This window comes from Eurytemora carolleeae, unplaced genomic scaffold (assembly GCF_000591075.1).
Source record: "Eurytemora carolleeae unplaced genomic scaffold, Eaff_2.0 scaffold130, whole genome shotgun sequence".
Lineage (NCBI taxonomy): Eukaryota > Metazoa > Arthropoda > Copepoda > Calanoida > Temoridae > Eurytemora > Eurytemora carolleeae.
Window position 1 is genome coordinate 300,228 of NW_019397116.1, and position 13,774 is coordinate 314,001.

Consider the following 13,774-nt stretch of genomic DNA (forward strand, 5'->3'; position numbering starts at 1 on the left):
TATATATATATTTTCGACTGTTCTACCCTATCCTTGTCATATATTAGTATATGGTCCCCTTCAGATATATATATATATATATATTTGACTTGTCTGCTTTTTTTGTATGTCTGTCTCTCAGGCCGATTTTTTTGTGGCAACTATGTTGATATCCTTTGGATGACCAGTTTCAAACTACTCTCTCTATGTAAACTGTTTTTTCTTTGATTCTTTACTTGGTAGATTTTCTTACAGTTTAACAACAGATGAAAGGGGAGAAGAGAGTTTGGTTTAACTAAAATAGATTGAAGTATTATAAGTACAATATAACATTGATAAGAACAATTTTATAATGATTTCATATAAATACTTACACAACGGAAATGTACATATTCTATATTGTAAAAAATGCCTACTTTCAAAACAGCAACTCACAAGACCCCAAGGAAGAGCTGTGGGCCGTTAACGTTAGTTAACGACGACTCTTCGTAACGATTGTTAACGACGACCCTTCATTATCGATCCTTAACGATTTTTTAAAGACAAAATACATTGTTTGGTCGGAAAATCCTTAAAGATGAGAAAAAACTTAGGACAGATTATTTCTCTTGATAAAAAAACCATTTTAGACACCATTCATAAACTTATCTTCCTGAAAAAAATCTCAAATTATTTTGCGAAATTTTTTAAAAAAACGATCGTTTTTCGATTTTTAAATTCCAAAATGGATCGTTTTTTTAAAAACGAACCGAAAAACGATCTTTACCCTAGGTACCGAAGAACAATCGGACTTGTGAAATCAGTTTTACTGCCTGTTGTTTAAATACCTTAAAGGTTACTGACAAATCATCTAAATATTTTGTAAAAAACTTTTGAGAAATCCAAATTTAAAACTTAGAATATTTTGAAACAATGATGAATTCACGTAAATAATCATTTTAAGGTATCAAATATTTTCAACAAGTATCAGTTTTCGGGCCAAATATCAAAATCTAGAAGTTTTAAGTAAAAATTAAGAAATTTGAAATAATTAAGCTAAGAGTACGAATCAGTTTGAAGAACTATGCGAGTGATAAAATTCTAATGGTTTTTTTGTCTAAAATAGACCCCCCCCCCTTAGAGTTGAGATAGGGGAACGTGATACATATTATGGGACCATGATTCATTCAGCGTTCTGACCCTTTTTTGCCTTATATAGTCTGTGTTTGTGTGGTACTGCTTGCTTAAGCTGCTTTAAAGTCGACCCGGTACTATAAATGAACGGGAGAATACAGTTATTTAGGTTTAGAAAAGTTTGCATATTTTAAGTTGCTGGAAATGTGTAGTTATCATATTTCGCGCACTTTTTGTTTTTGTCCTTTTTTGCTAAATAACTGGATTTTTCAATAAATATTTGAATTTTTGCAAGTTTGCTGATTTTTTGCAGATTATTAAGTAGAGTGCAAGGGCTCTCCGAAAATGTATCATATTTTATAGATTTGTATCACCCCCACCCCATCGTGAAAGTGTTAAAGGGATTGTAAAGGCATACACGAGGTGATTAAGCTTCTCTAGGACTCTCTCCGATGTGTTAAAACTGTTAGTCGCAAAATATATTTCAAACCTGAAACAAGGATGATTTAATTACAATGTTTCTGGAGTTACAAAATGCGAGTATTTGTTTTAATAAAAAAAAATAGCAAATGATCAACTTTAAGAAACACAAATGGTAAAGGATACAGTTTAAGGTTGTTGAATGAGCGGAGTAAATATTTATAAACTGATAAGTTGATAATATCGAAATAAAGTTCCGAACATTGTTTGTTGCTAGTATTATGATTGTATTTGAAAGGGTAACTTACTATTAGGTCTTAACACACTCGAAATAGAGAGGTGATTGATTTGTGACTAAAACATAATTGTCTTCTGAAAATAATTGCTTGTTTAAAAAAAAGAAGAAGGATTGTTTTCACTTGGAATTTTAACTTATTTCACTTTAAATTCTGTAAAAACATCGAATGTTTATTTTTATCATTTTAACCAGCAAAGCTAAAGGTTTCAAACCATAAATACTTTTTCTTTCTTTGAAAATATTTTCTTTTCAAATTGTGATGCACACAGAGCTGAAAACTTTAGAATGGTTGATATCGAGATTAATGCTTGATCCTCTCTTTTTCTTAATAACAAACCTAATCTTGTACTTGTATCCTGAAAAGTGTATAAAATTTAACCAATCAGAGTCGTGTATAAAAATCCGATAAATTTGAAATTTTGCGCGCCATTTAAGATTAATGTACAGGATTGATTTTTCTCTACTATATCCAAGAAAGAACGGTTTAAGACGAAAATAAAAAGTGTGTCCATTGGATACTCAGATTAAGTAATTGGGATTAAGGATATCTCATTCTAAAGTTTTCAGCTCAGGAGCTTTTTTTTCAATGAATGTTAAGATACAGGGTTTTCCGCAAAGTAAGACTGTAAAGACGACCCAAAACTCTAAAAAATTATGATTTAAAGCATGATTTTTGGTTTCTGCATTTAATTGTGAAATTTGTTGGTTTAACAAATTATTCAGCAGAGAAATAATCCAGTTTTGGTCTACAAGGAAAACTGAATGCAAGATAACAGAGTAAACTAATTCCGTACAATCATCTATAAAGTCTCATCTTTGGGGGTTCCGCTCGAATTCTGAATGAAAAATCGGCTTTTTCTCCGGCTACAGTTGTCTTTGAAAAGTAAGACTAATACCAATCAACAGCGAAAAGGCTGTTTAGTTTACAATGAAATTACCTAAATAAGTGAACGGTCCCTTTAAAAATACCAAAATGAATCGGTCACACCGCTCTGAACTTTAAGATACTGATGTGAATCGGACATACCGCTCTGAACTTTAAGATACTGATGTGAATCGGACATACCGCTCTGAACTTAAAGATACTGATGTGAATCTGACATACCTCTCTGAGCTTTAAGATACTGATGTGAATCGGACATACCGCTCTGAACTTAAAGATACCAATGTGAATCGGGCATACCGCTCTGAACTTTAAGATACTGATGTGAATCGGACATACCGCTCTGAACTTAAAGATACCAATGTGAATTGGACATACCGCTCCGAACTTTAAGATACTGATGTGAATCGGACATACTGCTATGAACTTTAAGATACCAATGTGAATCGGACATTCCGCTCTGAACTTTAAGATACCGATATGAATCGGACATACCGCTCTGAACTTTAAGATACTGATGTGAATCGGACATACCGCTCTGAACTTAAAGATACCAATGTGAATCGGACATACCGCTCTGAACTTTAAGACACTGATGTGAATCGGACATACCGCTCTGAACTTAAAGATACCAATGTGAATCGGACATACCGCTCTGAACTTAAAGATACCAATGTGAATCGGACATTCCGCTCTGAACTTTAAGATACCGATGTGAATCGGACATACGCTCTGAACTTTAAGATACTGATGTGAATCGGACATACTGCTATGAACTTTAAGATACCAATGTGAATCGGACATACCCCTCTTAACTTAAAGATATTGATGTGAATCGGACATACCGCTCTGAACTTAAAAATACTGATGTGAATCGGACATACTGCTCTAAACTGAAAAGTCACTTAAAACCAGGTCAACAGTCCCTTTAAATAATTTATTATAGATGAACCGAGTGAGACGAAATTCTCTGGTACCAATGGGACAATTTAGGTTTGTTAAGGAATTGAGGATTTACCACAAACTCTGACTTTTAATTCTTTGCAACACAATGTCGTAAATCTTTCAAGCTATAAATTTTGTTAGATCAAATAATCTTAGTTTAAAAATATAAAGGTTTAATCCACATGGTTGCAAAGATATAGATATTAGAAAATTTGAGATTGTGACAAAGACTAAATTCTTTTGATCATAAAGTATTAATTGTTCGTTTTTCACAATTCAGTGTGCTTTTTTAAATAGACTGTATGCGTATTTTCAAGATGGCAACCTATTAAAAACAGGTTTTTTGAGGTATCTCTGCAAAGGTGACTTTTGGCATCACTGTGAGTTGCTTTTTTAAATATCTTCTGTCTATTTTTGGATAGCTTACCAAAATTAAACTGAAAAAAAATGAAAAGAAAAAACATACAAATCAATGGAATTTGCCCGATTTCTTAGTTTTTTTCATGAATGGTTCATTTCTTTTGATACCGTTATGAAAATTAACGGATTTGTTTAGTTTGTTATCAGAAATTTCTGTTAATTTCAATAACTGCCATTTGTTTATCGTTTCCGAGCCCTACAATTGAGTACAAAAGTGGTTTACTATACGATACATCAAATAATTTTGTTATATTATCAATTCCAAATAGATTCTAGTATACAATAGATTGCAACATAGAATTTGTACACTCTCAGTACAGTTGTATTCTGACATCATAAGTGTCATTTCAATTTTTGTGTCCGACAAAATAATTAAGTGCAATTTTAAGTGTTCTTTATTTTCTGTTTTTACACTTTTTTATTTAATCTTGGAAAACAGATCAACTATTGTGAGAAAAATTAGTTTTTCTTGTTATATTTGACACTTGCGAAGTCGTGTACAATTTGTTCATTTCTTTGTTGCCACCTATTGCAGTTGATAATCTATTTGTCATTTGATCCATTCCTTTTATCATTGGGATTTACTCTGTAAACTCCAAGGTTGTATTATAAGGTTTGTTACTCCTGATGCGCTCCAATGTACGGAAAATTTCGTCTCCTAAGATAAATAAATAAAAACCTAATATGACGTCACACAGATAGGGTATTATGGGGGGGGGGCAGCCAAAATGAGTTCATTCCATAAACCTATTATTTATGTCAGGCTATTTTTAAGAAGTCTCTAAGTTGTTTAAATCTTATGTTTTAGTTAAGAATTTCGACCAAAAACCCACTATTTCATTGAAAACTCTTATAATAGGATTATTCAACATGCTACTCTGACTAAATTAAGGTTTTGGGGTGCTGCTGGAGCCCCTAAATTGTTTCTGTATGGCTGTTAGAGTCCATTTATATATTTAGATTATCCCAAAACCCGTGTTCTTTCTTGTGCTTTTGCTACAAAATATATGGATTTCTTCCGAGATACTTGCTGTAACAAAGACGACATCTGAATAAATTGCGGGATTACAGGATCTATTCAAGGATAAATTTTTGAACAGGAAAAGTAATTATAAATTGAAATTATTATTAATCATGATGCTAGCTACAATTCATACAATGTTAGTAAATCAAAAGATTTTCAGAATACATTCATTTTGTCCATTCTCAACATGAAATACAATATCTATCTATTTTAGTAAACGACATTTTCCGTACATTGGAGCGCATCGAGGGTTTCCAACCTTATTATACAACCTTGGTATTCTCTGAAGATAAAATCAATTTAAACTAGACATACAAAGGAGAGACTGAAACTTCTCAAAGTTAAAATGTCAAAAATCTAGATTATCAAAATAAGGAAAATAATAACTTCAAAGTTTTAGAATTGTGAATATCTAGATCTTCTCTTTTTGTAAATCTAAAGAATATTCTAATCAAACAAGAACAAGTAATTTTGCAAAAAACGAGCTTTTTTCTTGAACTTAAAAAAAGTTACAATTTAAAGACATTGATATTCAAGAAATATTTGATATTTCAACGGTTTTCGATATTTGGAATTTTTATGAAGCAGCGAGGCCTGAAAAAGCAAATATTTTTATAAAAAAGAAAAAGAATATTTTTTATCTTCTTTATAAAAAAACATATTAACATAATAAGCAGGTCGTGAAAAAAAAACAAAATTAAATATACTGTTTTGTTTGATGGCAAAATTTTATATATTAAAACATGCCTGCTTTAAGATGTGTTTTTGTAGAATTATAACAACTTTGGCTTAAACTTAGCGATGAAATGTTTCATTTTCCTCATTTTGTGAATTTAAAGTTTTGATGGTTTAACTTGTAAAAGTTTCTTTGAAGTAATATTTTATTGTAAATTTAGTTTAAATTGATTTTATAATCCGTACCACCTATACCAACGTACCCTGTACCCTGTACAGTGTACAGTGGTAAACAGAAATAGTAGGGTTCTAGTAGTTTTTTTACTAAATGTACCTAAGGTCAAGGATGCTTTAATTGTAATTGTTATAACTGACATATTTAAATGTCGAAGGACCGAATTTAATAAATTTGAACTCAGCCGCTGAACTACCGAGGGACATACTGCCGGTTTATTTCTTGAATTACATTTTTAAAGTTAAATAATCACAAGAATTTGAATCGGCGATTCAGGATTTGAACCAGCGATAGGCAGTTCAGCGACCTCTCCATGTAATAAAATTCGGTCCCAAAGGCCTAATTTAAATAATTTGAGCAGTGTCTCAAATTTGAGACGCGGCTCAAACATGGTTGGTTCTACTTAAAATTGTATTAAGTGTTTCGAGATTTGAGCCGGCGCTCAATGGAACCAGCTTTTGACACATTAATAAAATGATAAATTTTTGACTAAAGATAAAAGACAGTTTTTTTTAAATCCGTCCATTTGAATATTTGTATATTTGTATATTTTTATATTTGTATATTTTTATAATTGTATATTTTTATATTTGTAATTTGTATATTTGTATATTTGTGTACTTGTATATTGTATATTTGTATATTTGTATATTTGTATATTTGTATATTTGTATATTTGTATATTTGTATATTTGTAGGTCAAGTATAAGGAGATTCTCAACACGATACAAGAGAAGACCTGCGGATAGAACAAGGTAACAAAATGCAGAAAAACTATTTAATTTAAAGTTATTTTCTGTAAGAGGAAAATATGGTTTGCACAAATTTTACTGTTAAGTATTGGGACTGTTTCTTATTAAGAAGAATTGGTTTGTGCACAAAGCATGTTTTGTGCAGACTATTTAAAATCATAATATAAGTTTAACAATTGTCTAAGTATTCCACAGTTTTATCAGTTGCTTGGCACCCTAAGAAAAGAACAGACCTCTCTTATAGCACACGGGCAGCCGTAGTACATTTGAATTACTGAGCCGGGTCAACCTTCCCGTTCCCCGTTTGTACTGTATCGCCCGGACATTGGGTAAATAAAGCAGATACTCAATATGACTAGCCGGTGCAACAAGGTTGACGCGGTCTGACTTTAGGTTGAATTTACTTTTACTGAAGGGTCAAGGGTGTGTAAACGGTCCCGGCTTTCAAATATGGTGTCTTGTAATCCAAATATGGTTTCTAGTAATCCAAATAGGGTTTCTAGTAATCCAAATATGGTTTCTTGTAATCCAAATATGATTTCTAGTAATCCAAATATGGTTTCTAGTAATCCAAGTATGGTTTCTAGTAATCCAAATATGGTTTCTAGTAATCCAAATATGGTTTCTAATAATCCAAATATGGTTTCTAATAATCCAAATATGGGTTCTAGTAATCTAAATATGGTTTCTTGTAATCCAAATATAGTTTCTAGTAATCCATGGTTTCTTGTAATCCATGGTTTCTTGTAATCCAAATATGGTTTCTAATAATCCAAATATGGTTTCTAATAATCCAAATATGGTTTCTAATAATCCAAATATGGTTTCTTGTAATCCAAATATGGTTTCTTATAATCCAAATATGTGTTGTCCAATACACCAGAAAAATTCCTGAACTGTCCCATTAAATGAATCCTTCTTTACATTGTTCCTTGTAAAGTGTTGAACAACTTTTCCTCTGGTTCCGGCACTCAAAACTTTTGAATGGGTCCATCTAGCTGATCATGCTCGTTTACACATTGTAAACGAACTGACTTAATCCAGTCAGCTGCTTTTAAGCATCCCCCCCCCACACACCACACACACACAAACACAACGAAAGAACACAGATTACACGAATACAGATTACACAGACATTATTTGAGCTTAATCTCTAGTGGCCCTCCATTCAAAATGGGGAATGTCCGATTTACAACTCTGAACATCTGACTGGTCATCGAAGCCAGAGAACTTAATGTTTTTATCTCTAAAAAATTGGGTTTAAATGTGAAAAAACTACTTATTAAAAGATGTATCCTAAAAAAAATTAAATAAATTAACATAAATAATTTGAAATGTAAATTCTTTTGAGAGCTGAACATAATTGTTTTAAAGGGAATATGATAATGTTTTATTAGAATGCAGCAAAACTATTAAAAATTTTCAAAAATAATTCAGTAGCTCATGAGATTGTTTTAAAAATATATATGACTATATATTAATAAATTAAAGATATTGCTGGAAACGGAAATAATTCTAGAATTCTAAAAATAACATCACACCACTTGAAGTGTAAACTAATTTTTTTAACCCTGCTACCCAGCAAACCAATATTCTCTACCCTGCTACCCAGAAAACCAATATTCTCCACCCTGCTACCCAGCAAACGAATATTCTCCACCCTGCTACCCAGCAAACCAATATTCTCCACCCTACTACCCAGCAAACCAATATTCTCCACCCTGCTACCCAACAAACCAATATTCTCCACCCTGCGATGGGAACATGCTGAAGAAGATGTTACTTTAGACATTTTACACAGAACAACATTAAAGTTTCTGCAATTTCACAAAGTCGCAGAATTTATCTGACTTTGATTTCAGTAAAGGCACTGATTTTTTGCCACAAATTCAAAATTTCTAAACCCTATATCTTTGCAATCAGATAGTGTATACATTTGATTTTTCAAATTCATAGTTTATGATATCAAGATCTACAACATTGGTTTGCAAAGGTTGGGGTTTAAAAATTTGAGTTTGTGACAAAAACTTAGTTGATTAGTATCAACATTGCAATGCTTTACTAGTCAGATGACGAACAAGCCTCATAATTATTTACCTGACATCTTTATCATCAGAATTTCAGTCAGAGGACATTGAACAAATGGCCTAGTAGTTGAGTGCAATGATGAGCATTGAATCGGATAGTTTTTTTTTCAAACTTTTGAGGTTTTTGGACTATTAAAAGGCACTACAAAAATTTTTTATGTTTGCTGGGTATGAAATTAAAAAAAATAATTTTACAGATTTTTATCGTTTTGTTTATTCTAGAACTGCACGTGGTTTGCTGGACACCCAGGATGGAAGTGGTCATCGAGTGAGACATGGTTCAGATCCTAGATTCAGACCCACTGTTCATAGATCCGACTACTCTTGTAAACTGGAGTCCTCTCACAGGCTGGACCTCCCTCACAATCTCAGACTGGACTCCGAGCGCGAAGTCCACTTTGAGGCCCACAGAAACAGTCAAATTCTCAACGTTGACTGGGAAAACAGTATTGGAGGACAATATGGAAGAACGATGGGACCGTATTTGAACAGAAAAGGTGTTAGAAGTCTAGAGATGGATGACAGCTTTTATAATGTCATGAATTTGACACATCGGAAAGATTTTAACAGCTGTAATTTTCTAGATTTCGATCCTAATCCTGAAGATATTGCGAAACAAAAATCTATCCTAGATCCCGTTGAACTTGTTGAAACAGAAGTTAAAGTGATTCCTTGCCTTTTGGAACAAAAAGTTGAGGCATCACTAGAAATAGATTTGAAATCATATTTTCCCAAAGATCCTTGCTTGGAGTCAGACTTATACAAAATTCCCAAATCAATAAGTCAGCTGAGGTTAGAATTTTACGAAGTTGACAAATTTCTAGAAAAATTACCTATGCTAGATAAAAAATCAGAAATTCAGATATTTAATACTGGAGGTAAAGCATCAGATGTGGCTAAAAATGTTAAAAGTCATAATGCCACATTAATGCCGAGACTAGAAAATGTGGAAAATGTTGATAGTATAGAAAAGCATACTCAGTCATTTGAAACCCTTAAAACTTCCACCAATAATAGGATGACAGACTTTGGACATTTTACAAGGTTACAAGAATCCAGAAATACAGATGACCTGTTACCAAAAATCGAAAAAATCAATGCAACGTTGCCAGAATCTAAAACAGAAGAGGTAAGGTTACCAAAATTAAAAAATATAGATGAAATGTTACCAGAATCTAAAAATAGAGACATCTTGTTAACAAAATTAGAAAATATAGACGAACTTGTTACCAAGGCCCAGAAATAGAGAATCAAACTAGAGACGCACTGTTACTGCAATCTAAAACTAAAGATGAATTGTTACTGTAACCGTCTGGTTTCCATAGTTCGAAAATAGAAATCCTATGTTCTCAGAATCCAGAAATACAAGCGTTCTGTCACAAGATTCCAAAACTATGGATGCATTGTTCCCAGAATCCAGAAATACAAGCGTTCTGTCACGAAATTCCAAAACTAAGGATGCATTGTTCCCAGAATCCAGAAATACAAGCGTTTTGTCACAAGATTCCAAAACTATGGATGCATTGTTCCCAGAATCCAGAAATACAAGCGTTCTGTCACAAAATTCCAAAACTAAGGATGCATTGTTCCCAGAATCCAGAAATACAAGCGTTCTGTCACAAAATTCCAAAACTATGGATGAAGTGTTCCCAGAATCCAGGTATAAAGACAACCTTTTACCAAGATTCTAAGATATAATTAAACTGATACCAGAATCTAGAAATATCGAGAATAACAGAGACCACTAATTGAAATTAACGGAAACCGGAAAAATAAATAATTTGCTACGGAAATCGGAAATCTCAAATCACATGAATCAAGAAATATCAAGAAAGAAATGTCTACTGCAGAATATACAGTTTTGTTGCACCTATGTAGAAGCAAAACTGTTGCTATTCTGCAAGCCAAAACAGAGTCCACACAATTAGTTGAATTATCAGGGAAAAATATAACTTCAGACCGATTAGTCCTCACAGATCTGTGAAGCAATATATTATCCATTGATTTTTAAAAAGTTTATTTTTGTAAAAAAAAAGAAATTTAAATAATCAACCTATCCTTCAACAATTTGATTACGATCTTATTCGTATTTCTTAAATTTATGATTCTTTATTTTTTTACCTCGTGATGTACAGGGTTACCCACTAAAGTTCAGACTTCACTGACAATTTAATCAGCCTATTTATATTCATGATTCATTCCAACAGTATTTTAGGAAATCAATCAATGAAAAAAGAAAACTCCGCTAAATATTTGGAATTAGACCTTGAGGTTTTTCCAAAAGTGCATTTTCTCATAAATAAATGTTCTTATTGTGTTATTGGGCGATGTTAATTGTATACTGTAAACTCTGTATTCTTTGTGTTGTTACAAAATTATGATTCAATCTGAACTTTAAAAAAAAATTTTTTTGTGTTGTTTGACTTTAAAGACTTCCTAAAACACGTTAAAAAATGTATAGTCCTCTTTACAGTCACAGTTTTGACGGTTATCTTTGGAGAACATTTTTCTCTGTGTTTAAGATTTATATTTTACCTTCTTAAAAAGTATTTATTTCAACATTGAATTATTAAAATGTATTTCTTGATTATAAAACCCTTTGTAAAGTAATATCTGGAAAACAAATTATGTTAATTTTAAACTTTTTCATAATAAAAATTACCATCGGAATCATCATAAGAATGGCATTACCTCTATCAAACCTGTAGACAAAAATTAAAAAATTATTTGTATTCATTATTAAAAAATGATTTAGAGAATAAATGATTTCGACGCTGTTTATTTTATGTCAAGTTTTTGTCAAGTGTATCCCTACACTTCAAAAAAAGAATCTTCGTAAGCGTGGCAATGGCATGTCCAAATTTCAACGGTATCCTTAAAAAGCATTGAATTATCAAGAATGAATAATATATTAATGTCCCAGCGGGAACTGCGCCCCCCCCCCCCCCCCAAGTTTAATACAGGACTATACAAAAGTTTAATCTGAGTACAGTGATAACCAGAAAACTGAAGAATAGGAAGACGACATTAAAGCAATTCTGAAGTGCATTTGATGTTGTTACAAAGAAAATAGCTTCACCAGTAAGTTATTGATTCACTTATTATGCGAAACGAGTCTGTTAACACTGCACAATTGCTGTGTTTAATGTTCTTTGGACTATTTAAAGTAAAAACTTGAGCCAGAGTTTTCTGGTCATCACTGTACAGAATCTAAAATGTTCCCTCCTAAGGATTAAGCAACTAACCAATTTATGCAAACAGAAAATCTACGAAGGGGAAATGTTCTGGAAAAAAGGCACAATAGACAAAATCAGAAGATAAGCACTCGTGAGTCGTGGCTTCGGGGCCAAGTTTCTATTCATTAATATTCCAATAGAATTGGCTGTAGGATAATATATTGACATATTGGAGAAAAAATATTTTGAAAGCTTAAGTCAGAAAACTAAATTATTTACGATAATTAATTTTGATGTACTTAAGCTATCAAAGTAATAAAATTGTTTTGCGACTGTTGAGTAAAAACGCATTTGTTAATGGCACCAATCAATTAAAAATTGTTTTAGGCGAAAAATTGAATTTTCCTGAAAAAAACTTTTAATAATATAACTTATAAAGATGTTGAGATGTATTAGACCAGCTCAAATGAAACCTAATTATGTATCTAGCTAAAAAAAAGATTTTGTTTACATTTAACAATAATGTTTAATGTACAAGCTAAAAAATTGTCGTCAGTTTGGCTAATTAAACTATATAATCGCCACAGGCTACTTGGACTGAAATTGTCTTGTTTCCTGCAAACATCTGTTCAAAAAAGTTAAAAAGGGATAGCAGAGTATTTATTCAATTATTCGGTTTTAAAGTACCCTTTTTAAAGGACTTTCATAAAAGGTCAGATAAAATTACACATTTTACTCCAAAACCCTGGGTGCAGCCACCCCTCCCTCCTAAAAGGGTACCATTGTGAATCGGGCAGGTCATAGAGAGTTATTTAAAATTACTTCTACGGCCCATAATTAGATAAACGTTTTATACAAAAAAAAACATTAAAGTATGATGTATATTTATTCCGATTGATTACATTTAAAACATTATCATTCGCGGCAAGCAAAGTTGTTTAAATCAAAAACAAGAAAAGACGACATTTACATATTCAATAGAAAATGTCGTTTTTTATCAAACACGCAGAGAGAGAGAACAAACGCTCACATTTATCACATAATAATTAAGAAACCTAAACCATACAAGAAGATTATTGTTTCAAAAATAGTTTTTGTTTGTTCAAATTTCTAGGATAGTTTTATACAGGCATATAACGATTCAAATCAACTATTTATTAAAGATGTATTTTATGATACAAAATGTAATGCCGAGAATTGCAGCAATTTGTAAAGTTCTTCCAAAGAACGTTTATTTAAAAGTTATTTTGAAAGAAAAGTTTTAAAAAGTAAAATTTATCCAGAAAATGTTCAGATTTATAGATTACATTTTTAAGAGTATACTTAAATACTTGAATATATTTGAAGCTTTAAATAAAAACAAATCAGAAGAAATGTTTTTAATGTAAATTGTACAATAAGTAGTTTATTGAACAAAATTTATAATTTAAAGGAAATCTTTACTTTCAAAAATATGTACACTCAAACTGCCTTTGGGGCAAATAGTTTTAGTCAAGAATCTGCTGATAAATGTAAAAACACAGCTGATTGATGTATAAAACCAACTGATGTAAGTAAAGAAGAAGCTGATTGATGTCAAGAAGCGGCAATTTAAGTGTTTTGACGCATCTGATTGATGCCAAGAACCATTTTTAAGTTTTAAACAGCAGTGGATTGTTGCCAAAAGCTGCAAAATGTCAGAAGTGTGAAAAATGTCAATTTGCCAGTAAGATATGATGTATGCAAAACCATGTTGACATCGGCAAGATGAAAAATGAGTTTATGGAC

General features: G+C 31.8%; 1 protein-coding gene across 1 annotated transcript; it reads left to right on the top strand.

The window, feature by feature from the left end:
• Window positions 1-3,367: 3,367 nt before the first annotated feature.
• On the top strand, window positions 3,368-10,395 carry LOC111712007 (uncharacterized). The gene is made up of 3 exons (XM_023486516.1): window positions 3,368-3,686; window positions 6,691-6,747; window positions 9,054-10,395. Exons 1-3 carry the CDS (start codon window positions 3,640-3,642, stop codon window positions 10,075-10,077), a joined length of 1,128 nt encoding a protein of 375 aa, XP_023342284.1. The 5' UTR covers window positions 3,368-3,639; the 3' UTR covers window positions 10,078-10,395.
• Window positions 10,396-13,774: the final 3,379 nt, after the last annotated feature.

What these genes read in the sequence shown, in the direction of transcription:
- LOC111712007 (XM_023486516.1), top strand. Translation starts at nt 3,640, where the DNA reads ATGAACCGAGTGAGACGAAATTCTCTGGTACCAATGGGACAATTTAG. An exon ending in GTACCAATGGGACAATTTAG is followed by an intron (nt 3,687 to 6,690) that starts GTTTGTTAAGGA and finishes GTATATTTGTAG; the next exon opens with GTCAAGTATAAGGAGATTCT. An exon ending in AGACCTGCGGATAGAACAAG is followed by an intron (nt 6,748 to 9,053) that starts GTAACAAAATGC and finishes TGTTTATTCTAG; the next exon opens with AACTGCACGTGGTTTGCTGG.